Genomic DNA, 17,762 nt, shown 5'->3' with positions numbered 1-17,762 from the left:
ATGAATACTCACGTCCACAGCAGCACCTCGACTGGCCAAATAAATAAACAGACCTCTGTTCCACAGAAAGTATCTGAGACTATTTGGAAAAGCAGGTGAAACGTAGCAGCCATCATCTCCCCGATTCGGTAACTCTGCGGGATCTAACCAGCAATGAGTGGCTTCAGCTGTATAAGATTTTAAAGGCTTTCGTGGTCACTTGTTGACAAAATGCTTATGGCATCTGTCTTGGGTTCTTCAGCCGACGTTTGTTGCTGATTTCTCTGATGTTTCCCCAGCGCGAGTGGCCGAAATTGCCAGTGTTGGTGGTGGAGAGCAGTCTTGTGTTTTTTCTGACGTTTCGCCTGTACGAATGGCTGACATTGTCAGTGCTTAACCCCCCCCCCCCCCCCCCCCCCCGGCTAACTGCTGGTGGTGAACTGTAGTCCAGCTCGCGGTCGCCAGCTATGTGTACCTGGGCGCGCCAGCATTCAAGGGCTTTTCTGTGGTCATTTCTGCTGCAGCTCTCCCCTTACTACGTGCAGCGGTCGTTCACTGCAGCGCGGGAACTCAGAATCCGTTCACCCTGAGGCTTTTTTCTTTCTTGTTTAAGCTATTGTCATATTTGTGTGTCCAAACACTCGGCAAAGTGCCACATCGGAAAAAGAAACGTCGGGTACGGCCTTTCTGCCGTATGTTCCCACAGTGATGAACAGAATCGGCCGTACATTACGCAAACAGTGTTTAATAACTATCTATAAACCGACAAAGATGATGTTGAGTGTCTCTGATCGGCAAAAGAAAAAAGGGACTCACTTGCAATGTCGGGAATATCATGCATACCACGTACATGCGGGAAAGTCTTCGTTGGAAGAGTGGACGATCAATCAGCATCAGGATCATCGAACGTAAGGGGCATTGCAGGTTGGGGCAGGTGCAGAAATCGGCCGTGGCGGTGCAACCGCTGTGTGCGACCGACCACGTAGTAAAATTCGCCGGCACGGAAGTTCTTGCTGTAGAGAAAAGCTGCCACATCCGCTTGTTCAGAGAAGCTATAGAATTACACAAAAGTGACAACTGCTTCAATAAGAAAGTCGCAAGGTGAACGGCTCGTGGATTCTCGTGCTGCAGAGAACGACCGTTGCAGGTAGCAAGGGGAGAACCGCAGCTGAAATGATCACGGAAAAGCCTTTAGACGTAGGGACGCTTGTAATCAGCGGCCACGAGCTCAACTCCAATCCACCGCCAACAGTGGGGGGTGAAACTTCGACAATACCAGCCACTCGTACAGGCGAAACGTCAGAAAAATCATCAAACAAACGTCGCCGGAGAACTCGAGACACAAGACAGTTCGTTCAGCTGTAGACGCCATACTTACACAAACCTATAGACTGTCTTAATCGCCTAACAGAAGCGATTATATAGATTAGATGCGATGGTAATCAATATTACCGAGCTATCTCCTGGGGATATTAGTATTTGTGAATCAATTACTAACAAAGAGATAGAGGTGGTGGCCAGTACTTACCTCAGCTCAGTACAGCCGATAGAAACACAAAAAACAACCGAAAATTTCAGTTCCTAGCTTTCGGAATAAATGTTCCTTCATCCCTGATGAAGGAAATTTAAATTTTCGGTTGTTTTTTGTGTTTCTATCGGCTGTACTGAGCTGAGGTCAGTACTGGCCAGCCCCTCTATCTCTTTGTAAGTAATTGTTTCATATCTTTATATGAGATTTTCCATTAATTAGTTGGATATTAGTATTTGTCTGATATACTTACCTGTAAACTATGCAGTAACCATGTAACTTACGTACCACCGTTCTGTCATACACACTTAATGGTGAAGTTATAGAAACAGTTCAAGAATTTGTATTCAAGAGCGGAAAACAAAAAACAGGCACGCACATAAAAAAAGTAAATGAACAATGGGGTAAAAATGGCTGAGTTCACTTGAGGAACTGAATTGCTGTATTCATATTTAACTCCCAGTGTCTCGTGCTCGCGAAGCCTACAAGGATTAATAATGAATAAAAAAAGTAGAAGTGCGGGTAAGCTACTCGGGTAAGCTACTACAAACAGCATAGTGAACGCATTATTGTGGCCAAGGTAGACACGAAGTTCACGCCTGCTACAGTAGTACAAGTTTATATGCCAACTAGCTACGCAGATGACAAAGAGATTAGTGAAATGTATGATGAGATAAATGAAATTATTCAGGTAGGGAAGGGAGACGAAAATTTAATAGTCATGGGTGACTGGAATTCGAGAGTAGGAAAAGGGAGAGAAGGAAACATAGTGGGTGAATATGGATTGGGGGAGAGAAATGAAAGAGGAAGTCGTCTTGTAGAAGTTCGCACAGAGCATAAGTTAATCATAGCTAACACTTGGTTCAAGAATCATAAAAGAAGGTTGTATACATGGAAGAATCCTGGAGATACTAGAAGGTACGAGATAGATTATATAATGGTAAGACAGAGATTTAGGAACCAGGTTTTAAATTGTAAAACATTTCCAGGGGCAGATGTGGACTCTGACCACAATCTATTGGTTATGAACTGTAGATTAAAACTGAAGAAACTGCAACAAGGTGGGAATTTAAGGAGATGGTACCTGGATAGATTGACTAAACCAGAGGTTGTACAGAGTTTCAGGTAGAGCATAAGGGAACAATTGACAGGAATGGGGGAAAGAAATACAGTAGAAGAAGAATGGGTAGCTTTGAGGGATGAAATAGTGAAGGCAGCAGATGATCAAGTAGATAAAAAGACGAGAGCTAGTAGAAATCCTTGGGTAACAGAAGAAATATTGAATTTAATTGATGAAAGGAGAAAATATGAAAACGCAGTAAATGAAGCAGGCAAAAGGGAATACAAACGCCTCAAAAATGAGACTGACAGGAAGTGCAAAATGGCTAAGCAGGGATGGTTAGAGGATAAATGTAAGGACGTAGAGGCTTATCTCACTAGGGGTAAGATAGATACTGCCTACAGGAAAATTAAAGAGGCCTTTGGAGAAAAGAGAACCACTTGTATGAATATCAAGAGCTCAGATGGAAGCCCAGTTCTAAGCAAAGAAGGGAAAGCAGAAAGTAGAAGGAGTATATAGATGGTCTATACAAGGGTGATGTATTTGAGGACAATATTATGGAAATGGAAGAGGATGTTGATAAATATGAAATGGGAGATACAATACTGTGTGAAGAGTTTGACAGAGCACTGAAAGACCTGAGTCGAAATAAGGTAGACAACATTCCATTAGAACTACTGACAGCCTTGAGAGAGCCAGTCCTCACAAAACTCTACCATCTGGTGAGCAAGATTATTGAGACAGGCGAAATACCCTCAGACTTCAAGAAGAATGTAATAATCCCAATCCCAAAGAAAGCAGGTGTTGACAGATGTGAAAATTACGGTACTATCAGTTTAATAAGTTACAGCTGCAAAATACTAACACGAGTTCTTTACAGACGAATGGAAAAACTGGTAGAAGCCAACCACGGGGAAGATCAGTTTGGATTCCATAGCAATATTGGAACATGTGAGGCAATACTGACCTTACGTCTTATCTTACAAGAAATATTAAGGAAAGGCAAACCTACATTTCTAGCAATTGTAGACTTACAGAAATCTTTTGACAATGTTGACTGGAATACTCTCTTTCAAATTCTAAAGGTGGCAGTGGTAAAATACAGGGAGCGAAAGACTATTTACAATTTGTAACGAAACCAGATGGCAGTAATAAGAGTCGAGGGGCATGAAAGGGAAGCAGTGGTTGTGAAGGGAGTGAGACAGGGTTGTAGCCTCTCCGCAATGTTACTCAATCTGTATATTGAGCAAGCAGTAAAGGAAACGAAAGAAAAATTCGGAGTAGGTATTAAAATCCATGGAGAAGAAATAAACATTTTGAGGTTCGCCAATGACATTGTAACTCTGTCAGAGACAGCAAAGGACTTGGAAGAGCAGTTGAATGGAATGGACAGTGTCTTGAAATGAGGACTTAAGATGAACATCAACAAAAGTAAAACGAGATTAATTGAATGTAGCCGAACTAAGTCGGGTGATGCTGAGGGAATTAAATTAGGAAATGAGACACTTAAAGTAGTAAAGGAGTTTTGCTCTTTGGGGAGCAAAATAACGGATGATGGTCGAAGTAGAGAGGATATAAAATGTAGACTGGCAATGGCAAGGAAAGCGTTTCTGAAGAAGAGAAATTCGTTACCTTCGAGCATTGATTTAAGTGTCAGGAAGTCGTTTCTGAAAGTATTTGTATGGAGAGTAGCCATGTATGGAAGTGAAACATGGACAGTAACTAGTTTGGACAAGAAGAGAATAGAAGCTTTCGAAATGTGGTGCTACAGAAGAATGCTGAAGATTATATGGGTAGATCATATAACTAATGAGGAGATATTGAATAGAATTGGGGAGAAGAGTTTGTGGCACAACTTGACAAGAAGAAGGGACCTGTTGGTAGCACATATTCTGGGGCATCAAGGGCTCACAAATTTAGCATTGGAGGGCAGCATGGAGGGTAAAAATCGTAGAGGGAGACAAAGAGATGAATACACTAAGCAGATTCAGAAGGATGTAGGTTGCAGTAAGTACTGGGAGATGAAGCTTGCACAGAATAGAGTAGCATGGAGAGCTGCATCAAACCAGTCTCATGACTGAAGACCACAACAACAACAACAACAACTCTAAAAGTGGAACAATTACAGTAAATGCGCAAAAAACAAATCAGAAGATGAGGTTTCCCAAAGAGCAGACAAAGTATGCATGTTGGATGTAGCAAGAAGGCACAGAAAATAAACAAATGGATAGCTAAAAAAGTTTACGATGTGATAGCGACCATTACGAAACTGAAATGAAGGTGCGCTGGTCATGCTGTCAAAGAAATGATTCTTGCTGGTAAGAAAAGTGCTAAAGAACGATGTAACGGAAGATGAATTGACGACATAAAGAAACTTGCAGGCCAAACTTGAATGCGAAATGTTGAAAATTGTAATGTACGAAGAGTGGAAGAGACCTGTATGCAGCTGTTCATGATTAAAGGCTGATTAAGTTTTCAGAATCTCTGAAACCCAACTGGGTTTGTGTTTCAATGTTGAACCACCCTATCATGTTTCTCAGTGCAGTCACGGAAATAGTAACTTCCGTCATCGTCTTGCATCAAGATGAGTGTGTCCCATGCACAAAATGGGTCCGAAAGACTCCGCTCCGCAAAGGACGCCTTCTGTGACATCGGAGGCACGAAATGTCGAAACTGCAGACTTTTTTCTGCCAGAAAAGTCAGTGCGGACAACTGAGCTTGATTTGAACGTAACTGCTAGAGTCCACAAGTATAGGCAATTTATCGAAGATTTTCGCGAGCGTTAAAAGTGGATTCACTGTTAGTGGTCGTCGCGTAAAATTGAAAGGTCAGTAGTATTAAACTCAAGCTCCGGTACGTCCCATAAGCTACCACCTCTAAAGCATATTACATCTGGAACACCTCGTAACGAAGTCAGCGGGAGAAAGACCCGCAATAGCAATACAGCTTTTATAGTCGGCCAGCGATCGACAAACAAGTGACTGCACCAGTTCTGTGTGATATCTTTTATATAATCTTCGTATTTTTTATGACGCCTCATGTAGTGTTACGTATGAAATTTATTTTGTGTATGCAGTGCTTATGATGTGGGTACTAAAGTAATTTATCCTGAGAAGACTTACTTGATAACTTGCAATTGTTTGACGTACGACAAGTTTTACTTAATTTTAAACTTAGTTACTGGGTCACAAAACGTTTTCAACGAATCAGTTACATAAAAAAATTGCAATTTCAGAATTTTGCCCCCCCCCCCCCCATTATAAATTTCTACAGCCTCCCATGAACATAGGATTCATCCAACGCTAAAGAACTATTAATCTGTCGTAGCGGCATTGTAATTTCGTGGTCGTCTGATCTGAAGTTTTCTACTAGTTTGGCCACGGGAAAATAAACAATTTCCCTACAAAGTATTTACGTACCAATTAAGTCCCTCGCCAGGAAGCATAAAAAAATGTTGCCTTTAGGTTATAAAACTTAATGAAGACTTACCCAAATATTTAACTTTACGATATGCGCAAATCCCTAAAGTATCACAGGCCTTAAAAAGGTAAAAAACGGTTGTCTGGAAACTTCGCCACATTATTTTGTCAAAAGAGTAAGAAAAATAGTTCCACATTGACAGCACAACTATGGTCACAGCGGAAAAACTGTCTTGCAACATTTCACTGGACAGTGCCGTGTCTACAGACAGCTGCACTCAACTTGAAGGTTGGTCTATACGCCATAGTATTTTACTACGTGTCACCTCTCACGTAATTACGCTGAACAGCAAGCTGAGGCGTTGCATTTATTTAACAATGGTATGTGGTTGTAAGATTGTTCACATACATGTGCTTACCTTTGATGGAAAAATTGAGAATGGATGCAAAAGCGAAATAAACACTTAGATGCGAAATTGTGCAGTCGAGGTGTGCCAATACAAAGGTGGACACAGGCTTGGATGAATGTACCCGTTGAGAGCGCAAGCTCGTTTGAGGCTTCAACCAACAAAGGCGATCTGGTACTTCGCGATTTTTGATACCATGGTAAGTACAATGATTGTTTGCTCAGCATCTTCAGGCATAGAGTCACACAGCTAGAAAACAAGAACCCTAACATTTGCAACATACTGAAGTAACAACAAATAATAACCCTTGCAGGAAAAGCAGAGCTAACTATACTGCTCATGATGAGCCACGTGTTCTATGTATGTAAAACATACAAGCAACATAGGCATGTCCATTTACAATTACTATTTCTTATGTAGCAGTTGCTATAGTGTACAGCCTTGAACCAATAGAGGAATTTATTGCACCGGAAGAAAAATTTAAACTGACAACACAAATAGTGATGAACATTTCACCCCCAAGGCCAGGCCACAGTGTTAGGCTCTGCTGTGGCCACCAGATGTCCCACAGTAGTCAACATTTTATTAGAAGTCCTCACAAATCTTACACAGAACATACTAATATTGTAAGTACTAAGAGTACTTGATCTGGTTACAGAGATGAGTAAAGAATTTTACTGTTTCAATAACCACCCACATACTATAGAAACAAAAAATTAAAACCATGAATGTGGTTAACATTTTGGGCCCCAACTAAAAGTGTAATGCCTTTACCATCTTGCTTTATTCAGCAATATAGACAATGTTATAAAGAGATAATCACAAGTTCATTTCTATGTACTGTACAAAGTGCCGTATTTCTACAATTATAACTTGTCAGTCCCAGCAGAACTGTCATATGACATCTCACATGGTTACTATTCCCTCAGTCAACTGAATTGATGTTAATACAGTATGATGAAGTTATCACTTCATCTGGCAACAACACATTCCTAGATACAGCTTTCAGTAAACACACAACAGGAGTGGGGTAGATTTAAAACTGTGGTACATTTTTAAAGCAGTGTAGCAAATATTCATTCTCAGCCAAGTATGTACTTCAAGATGATTTAACAGTTATGTTCACCTCTACCTGCTTCTTGATTATCAACATCTGTTTGTACAATTTGAACACCTACATTCACTTTGTGGTATCAAAAGAATTCCCCCAATATCTCTTGAAGAGGTACTTTCACAATTATCCCATAACATCAGGTGTAAATGTCATGGTGTACACTGCTACTTTCAGGCATAACAATTATGAAAGCATTGAATATTGGGCTACACTTAGATGAGTCCTATTTTATTAGTGGCTACAATCATTCAGAACATTAACTGCACACACTGGTAATAAGAATGTTTCTATCCAGTGCACACTTCTACTTTTAACCAATTTTCAATGAAAAAACTGCCACAGGTATTTTATGTAGCCTTACTACAGGCAGCACTCTTATCAAATGCTTTCCTAAAATAATGAATAACGGCAATTTTAATGAAATGAAAAATGTCTACTTTTGGGAAGCACATGAGGTACAACCACAAAACGTACACACCACAATAACTAATGACCTATGTGACTCATAAAACATTGTTTAAATTTTTTCCTGGATTACTAAGCACCTGTTTTTCTAAGGCTTTATAAATTTGGTATTATAACAAATCTGAAATGAATAACAGCACAATACGCAGCCACAAAACATTCCTGCATGACCCCTTAATTCAGTACACGTCAGAAGAAATTACTGATTAACATCCAGACTAACAGCAACCCAGATTTCCATTCAAAGTTCTAAGAACAAGAAACAATATTCATCCCAATTTTCCACTGAAAAAACTTTTCTGTTAATGAAGATATATTCCTCCAAGGAGCTGTCAACAATTTATCACGTTCTGCATACCTGACTGGTCCCATTGCTTTCATAGCAAGAATTACACACTGGTAAAATACTACATGTTCATTTATAACAAAATGTCATAGGCAAATGCAGCCTGACAACCACTACTTTATAAACATATCAGTTATATCAAATCTTACAATGTTCCAACAGTACTACTAAAATTTGAACTTTTTCAACACATTTCCACTGAAACAGGCTGATTACTTCAACACAATTAACTGAATTTTAGTCATAGCAAAGGTTGAATTTTTTAGTTTGGTGTTACAACAGAAAACAACCACCTGTCATTTGATGCTCTATCCTTCCGACAGCAAATTAACACCATTTAGACATACTTCTGAATTATGGAAGCATCTTACTTCATGTTTTCAACCAAAAGTAATAACACAGCTAATAATTTCTCCCTACTTTGGGAAAAATCTAATGTGCTTAGCAGCTTTATGGTCTAGTAATTCCACAGCCTGTGCTCAGCACTACTGCACATGTTGATCCATCAATCATGCAGTCCCCAAAGTTGCCAAGCAGTAAATAAATCACAAACATTAACTGAAGCTTCCATCAAATCTTCAAACAAGGCTCCCAGCATTACAACATGGTGTAGATGAAGCTCTTTGCTTTGGAAAACATTTGAGAACTGAGCAACCATATCAAATTCCCGTTTATGAACCATTTATCACTCAGTGCCTGCAGTACAACTAATGGTTATATTCATTCCATTATTTCAATGGAATATTACGATTTTAGACAACCACAGCTCAAAGTTAAGAAGCCACATTACCTTATTTCTTACATCATTTCAGTGAAGATGCATCAAGGGATTTACATGCAGAACAGGTTTACTAAACATGACTTCAATATATCCATCTATGGAATGTCCATTAAACCAGACACTACTGGGCTTAGCATCATTAACAGCTCCCAGACATTTCAGGAAAATGTATTCAACAATTCTTTTGTTCAAAAAATAAAAACAAAGCATTTTATAAAGTCTTTGGAGTTACATTTATGTGATTTTGAAAATTATTTTCTCAACATTTCCACACAGGAGCACTTCATAATTATCATCAATAAGAAAATTGAAATAACAAAAATAAAAGTAAAAGTTTTTATACTTATGAAAAATTTATAACAATTACATTAAGTGTGGTGAAAGAAACAGCTAACAAAACAGACATGGCTTCTCTTACATGAGCAGAAAAATTTTATTTCAGAATCATGTTTAATGCATAAACAATTGAGTTCATATTGCACAAATATGTAAGTAAAAATAAAGAAATGCAAAAGTATACCCTGAACTACTGAGAACAATACTAAATTTGGAAGAGGTTTAACAAGAAAAATCTAGGTCTTGACTTAAATGAAATAAATACAACACACTTTTTGATTAATTTTTATTGGGGGCCCTGAAGGGGAACAGTACAATTCATAAGAATAACGAAAAATACTGGAATACAGTGGTCATTAAAATCAGTACAAAATGTATAAATCCAGCAGGAGACTAACCTGAAGTTGGTATACAATTGGCACACAATTGCTCTCGCCCCCTGAAGTAGAGCACAAAAGGCCGGGGCCAAGATAATTCCATTTTACAGACAAAAATATCTCTTTAAATTATAGGAAACAAGATATATAAACTTTGCTACACTAACGCTTTACATAAAAAAGATTACTGTAAAATTCATATTCCCCCAGTTTTCACATTAGCTGAAAAACTTTTACTTCAACAAAGTTGCAGTAAAAGTCATTCAACTGACTATGCCATACTTTTATACAAATTTGATTTTGGTAAATTTCTCAAATTCCATATTCAATTCTTTTACAAAGCTAATTATTGTTTAAATTAGACCGTAGTAAAAATCAAAGCCACCACAAATCCTTTCAGCAACATAGCACTAAAACGAGCTTTTATCCATTATATTTATAGTCTGCAAACCATCTTAAAATTACACCACAATCACAGTGCAGGCAGGAGACACTACGCACACTGCGCTAGCCCTCCTTCTGAGCTCCACCAATATTTGTCATTCAAGCTTCCGACTTTATTGGTTGTGATACATATAGACAAGGAATGAGTACACTGGGTTCTAAAGCATTGAAGACTTCGCCAATAAATTAATTTTCAACAAAATTTCACACGGCAAAGGGAAAGATATGGGGTAGAAAGAGCAGGACTAGAGATTATAAAAATCCTAATGACTCAGTATCAAATGCAATGGTCATACTAGTATCAGCTACAATTCTTCAATTTTCATTCCAGGCGAACTTCGAGGTACACCTTGGATTACTAGCCAAAGTGTACTTTGGAGAACGTTGCCAACAATTTGTCCACTTCCAAGAGCCCATGATATGCTCAATGCCTCATTCGCAAACTGAAGCAATATTTGCCACAAACATCCGGACACAAGGTACTGAGAAAAGAAAAATGCAGTTCAAGATTTTCACCATATGAGTTTAAACTCAAACTGAATTATTAGCCAGAACCATGATGCACATTACAGTTCGCTGTATAGAAAAAAACGACCATCTCTGTTGTTGCTGCTGCTGCTTCTTCATATCACCACATGAGAACAGTCTATTATACCTGGAAGAGAAAGAAGGGTTAGAATTTGTCAACTTAGAATAGAATAATAATAATAATAATAATAATAATAATAATAATAATAATCACTACAAAGCATCTTACCTCTAGTATCCACAGGACACTAAGTAATCCCCTAATTTTTCCACAACAGAGGCTGCCTGTTGTGGTTGAATGGGATCCTCATATAGTGAAACTACAACAGCTGTAATGGAAAACAAAATTAAAATAATGTATTTCACCACCAAGGATATTTCAGACATTTTATAACCAATATAACTAATAGGTAGCAACAAATAAAGCTACACACTTTAAGAAGTATGTCGAAGTTCACTCATAACTCACCTTGCTGTGTCTTCATGCAATGCACACCAACCTTTCCAAGTTTTGCCCTAATAACTCTATCAGTTCCAGACAGGTAAATATATCTGTTGCCAGCCAACGTGACACCAGAAGACGTCAAGATATCTTGTTTCTCAAAACCTTGCACCAACTTTGCAATTTCTTCTTTCGATACCTGATAAGAAACAAGTTCAAAATCAAATTAGTCCCAAAGTAACAACCATCAACTCAATTTAACATTAATGTCTTCATTGATGAACTCTGTATACTACATATAGCCTTAATAAAGGCCTGTCCTAACAAGAACACTAGGACTTACTGACATAGCTGCAGAGCAAAATTCCATTTGTATTTTGAATTGCAGGGTCTGTCAGCAAATTTTATTCATGAAATCTTTTTGTGACATTGAGTGGCAGGATCATCATCTTGTTACCTTCATACAAAACAATACCACAACTGTTGCCACTGTGCTGCTACTCCAAAAAATTTCAGGAATCGTTCTTATGGTTTAAGGTAATTGCAACGACCGAGAAAATCTCTGGGCTTACTATACTTTTATCTCCCACTGAAGATTTTAGTCTGGTTACAAATTTGTTTAAAAATTAATTTGGGTATAAATAGCTAAATTTTACAACTTTAAATGTGACAGCACCACATACTAAGTTGTAACATGAATCTATGACACTTCCATGTGTAACAGACAGTACCACTTATTTACATTGATTTTATCACATTCTTCAGAACACACAAACCTATATACTTACTAAATTTAGCTTTGGTGTTGTGACTTTCAGATCACTAACTTTGCTGTGGATGGAAAGTCTAATAAGCATTACTTGTGTTTTCTAGAAAACAAATTGTAGCAGCCAATAGTGTGCTGCCTTATCTCCTTATCCATTGAGCTAACAAGCTTTACACCGAATCAGTGTAGCATTAAAATTTTAAGAGAGGCAGAAACAGGGAAGTGCTGTAGCAAACTATGCAGTAAGTGTTGCTTTGATCCTCTCCCAAATTTTAGTACAAAAACTTACTACCTCTAATAATGACCAAAAGGTTTTAGAAAAACCATGAAATTCTACATTTAACAATAACCATCACAGAACAGCCACTGCAAATGAATAAACATACCAGACTAAAAACATCTCAAACTTGTCACACTGCCAACCACACAAAATTTACTAATATCAGCTGCTCAGAAATATGTTGCATTATCAGTGTATGACAGCAATTCCTTCACACTTCAAATGTCCACTTTAAACATAGTTTACAAACACAGAATAGAAGTACACATGATATCTCCTCGCCATTTACCCTCGCTTCCACTTACTGGCGAAAGATGTGTAAGAAAGTTTTTACATAATTCTCAATTCAAAAATGAAATATTTTATACATTAGACCAGTTTCATTCCAAACTTAAGAGAATAAGTTGGTCTATAAAATATCTTTAATGCAAATATGCACAGATTAACAAGTTAACTGTGAGCTTATCTTGTGCTGCAGACATTCTTAATTTGAATTAAACAAATTAGGAATTGTAAGCATACTTGTTTTTCGAACTATCCTAACACTATTGTCTAAAATGAAAGACATCATAATGTGTATTTATTTGTGACTGTCAGCCTCATGCCACACAGCAATTCTGTGGGTTTGGAGCCATCAGTAGAAATTCAGAAATATTTCAGGAAGCAGCCAGCAACGAGATTCTTACTATGAAGCAGTCTCCTTAGGTTGAGTAATCCCAACATCAGTATTTCATGCATTACAGTGTAAAACTGGCTCTCTAATGTACCACCACAATTTATTCACAGCATCTTTACTATGTGACAACTAAAAACTAAATGGATTGCTGTCTGAGAATATGAAAATTTGAACTATATTATGAATCCTAATTACCATCTCCATGGCTTACTGAAAAGATTTATATTCCATAAAACAGCTATGTCAGCTCCAAAACCTGTATCAAAAACAACTATTAACATTAAATGCTGTAATGTCACATCAGTATAACAGTCTCAATACTTTTTAACACCAAACCAAATTGAGAAGTTAAAGAGTGATCCAAACAGGATATAAAGCAGGAAATTTTTGGTGCAAGTACTAGCTGCACTAGCTCTAGTGCTGCTAATCCATAAATTACTGCTTTTGACAGCAAGACCAATACATACCTTTCTATGTAAAACTGTTTAGCACTGTTTTATGTACTTTTTGGTTTGCTCAATATGATTACAGAAGAAAGGTTACATTTATGTCAGTAGATTTCAATATGCCTTAAATTAGTTGCAAAGCTGCAACCGTTCATCGCTATCTTAGACAACTAATTGCAGCTCTCATAGCCAACTCACGATGAGGTATAATTGAGTAAACCAGATTGAGAAATTGATCTTGCAGAACAATGTGGAAAAATACCTAGTTGGGATTTTGTTTTAAAATATTACACCAATATGTTAAGGCAGTCTCCAAGAACACAAATGCTCCATAACAGCACCACAAAGTATGCTTCAGTGTAATGATACTGTACTTTCCTATGCCCTATGGCAATGGTTACTATTTTCCCAATCTTATTATTGCGATCTAAACATCTTTCATGGCCTTCCTATACAGCAGGCTACAGAAACTTTACAGGTTTAATTAAGAAACACCTAAAGCAAACTGAATATATCTAATGTACTAAGTTACTTGCACGTCTTCCACCTAGCATATACGACACGTAACACCAGACTCGAGATCTTCGACCAAACGAGGAATTTGTCACTCTGGAATGTTATAGGTTTACTTTGTGTACTATCAAGCCATCTTCAATTTTCTACTTGTGATTGACTTAAAATGCTTTCGCAGTTTCTAACAAACATTGTCCGAGACGGCGCTTACCTTGACGATCTTGAATCATACAGAAAGGTCGTTTAGGATACATTCTCACAGTTACAATAACCGGTCGCCAACATTTTCATAAATACGATTTTACCGATTGCTCAGATGGATCAAGGCTTTTACACAAAGCCGGCAAAGGAAATATCAAATCTGATAAACGATTTAGTGAGAATTCTCCAAAGGTAACTTATGACGCAAATAGTCAGGCACTGCGGAATACTTGCCTAAATGAAACAGCAACGATACGGGAGAAAACATTGTAAATCTGCTGACGAAGGTCCCAGACACTAAAGGCAATTTCACTCTACCTGCCATTCTTATAAGTAATTCGTTCAGGTAATATTTTCGAAGAATATACCAAAACATCGGGGCAGATTGTTAAATATTCACAGAGGTCAGAAGCAATTAAAAATCAAAATCCGTGCACATGTCGGTTAATTCTACGTGCCGCCATTTTGACATCTGAACAGCCTAATGTCTTGTTCATAAAACCGGTAAAATTTTAATTCACTTTAAGCACTGTTGGTATCACGCAATTATGTTGCAAAAATGACAAACAGAAACTCTGAAATCTTGGTAATAACCACAGTAAAGGCATTTGCTTTTATGAGCCATGTCGGATTCTGTTAACTCTTTTAGTCTTAACCATGTTATAGGTTATGTTATTGTATTAACTCAGTAACACCTATTTAAGTAATTTTGAAGTTTCACAGACGAAAATAAAAGGCTTGAACCTAAACGTTCATATCAATATGCTCTGAGCGAGCTAGCTCAGTGTGATAATATACTTACTTCAAATCCTTCCGATTTCGCCCAAACATTTCCGTCATGTCCAGCAATTGCTGCTTTAGTAACACATTTAGAAGCCAGCAACTGCTTGTCTACATAATCCTGCCAGCTCATGGTGCACACAAATTTACTCAAACCCTTGAACACGCACAAACTCAACCACACTAACTACACCCGATCACTACCTCTGTCTGAAAGAACTACCGAGCCCACGTATTCTTAAAGCATGTATCCTTCCGCGGTATGAATCATCTGCACACTCATACATTTTCAGCGTAATAAAACTTATTCTGAGAAGAGTAATGTAAAGAAATTTATGAATTTTGCAATTTATTTTGTTAAAAGTAACCGCTGGACCTACGTGAATAATTTTGTTTTAGGACTAATTTATGTGAACATCCGGTATGCCGCCACAGTTAATACGTGGAGAACTCGGCAGATGGCTCTAAGAGAGAGCGGGACAGATGAATTGAGGTAGTTTTACAATTTCAAACTGAAATGCTATCTAGACATAAATAATATGATATATGAACAGTTTTAGCTTAAAAGAGAACGCATAGCTATTTGTACTATCTTTACTTCGAAATAGTGGCGAACCAAGTGTGAACTTGTGGATAGGAATTCTGAAACTCCTAGTGTAGAGGCCTATACACAGAAATCGCAGTATTAAATACTATTCGACGTATCACAAGTATAATAGGAGCATAAAATAAAATAATGGAAAAAGAGAGCATGGAAATATGGTGTAATGCTGCTGCGTGTGACTATATTTCGATACAGTTATCCTTTTGTTTGAATAAAGTTTGACAGAACCGGTTCTCTTTATTTGCCCCTACCCGACTAAACATCTGGCCTATCTTCAAAGACAAGCATTTCAGCACAGGAACGGCCAATTGTTCCCATTTCGTGCGAAAGATAATCTCATTAATTTTTCGAATCAGTGAGCAGTATCAAATTTTCTGAAAACGGCAATCCTCCGCGAACCCTCCCAGGGCTTGATATGATTTCAGATGTTACCGATTAAGATACCAATTGTCCTGTTGGCATATGCCCAGTGATAGTGTAAACAAAATAATTTGCCATCTTCTCTGGTATTTGTCAAACTCACACCAAATGTGTGCCGTACACCTCATTCAATGTTTCAGCCATATTTCGTATCTAAAGAAAATGTATTTGTCATGATAATATATGTGCCGACATTCGAGAAATACAACACAAGCCATAATCAAGAGATGAAACCACATTAGGACAATTCTGTAAACTCTAGCTTCTTTTCCTAGGTACAGTAAGAACAGAAAATAAGTATTCAAGTCCAAAACAAAGACAAAAAACACCGTGCTTGTTAGATAATTTCTACTTTGTTCATAAATGTGGTGGCTCTCACAATTTCAACGTCAGATAAGTACCCTACATCACTACTACTGTTACGCAGTAATTCACAGAGTGATAGGTGAAACTAAATTTACAGTTATCTTATTTACCATAATCTTGGCTCTTTGCCACTGTAGCACCAGATATTTTAATTTAGTAAAGGTTTCTGTAACATGACTGAAGATGAGTATCCTCTGATCAGTTGTTCCCCACCTTTACTTCTCTGCTAATGATGTTCCTTGCCTTATGTATCCCATCAGTTAGTAGCCTGTTTCAAGAAGATAAAATACAAAATACATTTAGAATACAGAAAACAAACATCAGAGTGATAGAGCAAGCTAAATACAGGGAATCCTGTGAACTAGTATTTAACAACTAAAAATACTGCATCTACCTTGCCTGTGCATATCTTCAAACATAACTATCATTTCTACACTTAGGAAACTTGACAAAAGGTTAACAAGCATGTAAACTCAGAAAGCACAAATTTATACAAAAGGAGTGTATGTCATAGTGAAATTATATATGCATGTGGCTTCTTATTGAGAATGCATACCAACATTAAATACATTTAAAGTGAAACTGAAACAACTCTTGCTTGACCACTGCTTTTACTCTGTGTCCAAATTTTTGTAACATCATCATAAGTAAATCTGATTTATGTAATACTGTTAATTGTATTATGTAATGTGTATCGCACTTTATATTATACTTATACACTGATGCATTCTGGAACACCTTACTGAATGCTGTCAAAGTGATACTCCAATATTTCCATGCTTGTGGGATTCTTTGATTCAGATTTCAACCTTATGTGAGCTTCTTTACAGTACAGAAAGCATCCGTTTCTGCAGGTTACGAATTATATGGGTACATGGTGGCTATTGCACGTTTTCAACAAGGCAGAAATTTGTCTAGTGGAGATAGCAACACAACATGCTCAGAGTACATCTTATATCATCTTTCAGGCTCTGGAAAAGATCAGATGATTGACATGGTGGGCATGGGAGCACCATATCAACAGATTGTACAATCAACTGTAGTGCAATGGCTGCAGAATGGGAGGTGATGAGATGGACTCAGGACAGCAGTGTGGCGAGAAAAGGAGGCACGGGTTCTGTCAGGAGGACTGCACCACAAGGTGATCATAGGATTGTTCAACAGTTTCTGATTAATAGATGAATGACAAATAAATAAATAAACAGCTGAAATCAGGACAGAGGTTATGGGCAGTGGCATCCTGAGCCATCAGGTTACTGGAATCCAGTTTGAGATCTTGAATTGCCATGAATCGTTTATGACTGATATTGTACCACAGAAAAAGAAGGCTTCCATGATGTAGAGCCAGAGTGAGATGGGACATTGATTGACATCCACTTGTGATCAGCTATGAGTTTCACTTCTGTTTGGGATTGTCAGATCAGTGTGAATGTATCTGTAGACTACCTGGTGACAATTCACGGGAAACAGCAAGTGTCTAGGGC

General features: G+C 37.8%; 1 protein-coding gene and 1 long non-coding RNA gene across 4 annotated transcripts in view; one reads left to right on the top strand and one right to left on the bottom strand.

Annotated features, from left to right (window-relative positions):
* Positions 1–9,421: 9,421 nt before the first annotated feature.
* LOC126334065 (profilin) lies at positions 9,422–15,958 on the bottom strand. Of its 2 annotated transcripts, XM_049996796.1 has the most exons (4): positions 14,911–15,958; positions 11,254–11,425; positions 11,014–11,113; positions 9,422–10,911 (listed from the first exon to the last, which is right to left on the bottom strand). In XM_049996796.1, exons 1-3 carry the CDS (start codon positions 15,019–15,021, stop codon positions 11,016–11,018), a joined length of 381 nt encoding a protein of 126 aa, XP_049852753.1. In that variant the 5' UTR covers positions 15,022–15,958; the 3' UTR covers positions 9,422–10,911; positions 11,014–11,015. The 2 variants fall into 2 exon arrangements, with proteins under 2 accessions (XP_049852753.1, XP_049852754.1); XM_049996797.1 differs by lacking the exon at positions 9,422–10,911 and having other exon boundaries at positions 11,011–11,113; positions 14,911–15,119.
* Positions 15,336–17,762, top strand: part of LOC126334091 (uncharacterized) — a 32,812-nt gene continuing 30,385 nt past the window's right edge. For both annotated transcript variants that reach the window (XR_007564557.1, XR_007564558.1), the window contains exon 1: positions 15,336–15,381. This is a non-coding gene — a long non-coding RNA (uncharacterized LOC126334091). The remainder of the gene's footprint in view (positions 15,382–17,762) is intronic.

Source organism: Schistocerca gregaria, chromosome 2, assembly GCF_023897955.1.
Source record: "Schistocerca gregaria isolate iqSchGreg1 chromosome 2, iqSchGreg1.2, whole genome shotgun sequence".
In the NCBI taxonomy this organism is placed as follows: Eukaryota; Metazoa; Arthropoda; class Insecta; order Orthoptera; family Acrididae; genus Schistocerca; species Schistocerca gregaria.
The sequence above is the reverse complement of the archived record's forward strand: the minus strand, read 5'-3'. Positions and strand labels throughout refer to the sequence as shown.

What these genes read in the sequence shown, in the direction of transcription:
- LOC126334065 (XM_049996796.1), bottom strand. Translation starts at nt 15,021, where the DNA reads ATGAGCTGGCAGGATTATGTAGACAAGCAGTTGCTGGCTTCTAAATGT. An exon ending in CGAAATCGGAAGGATTTGAA is followed by an intron (nt 11,426 to 14,910) that starts GTAAGTATATTA and finishes GTTTCTTATCAG; the next exon opens with GTATCGAAAGAAGAAATTGC. An exon ending in TTGCATGAAGACACAGCAAG is followed by an intron (nt 11,114 to 11,253) that starts GTGAGTTATGAG and finishes TTTCCATTACAG; the next exon opens with CTGTTGTAGTTTCACTATAT.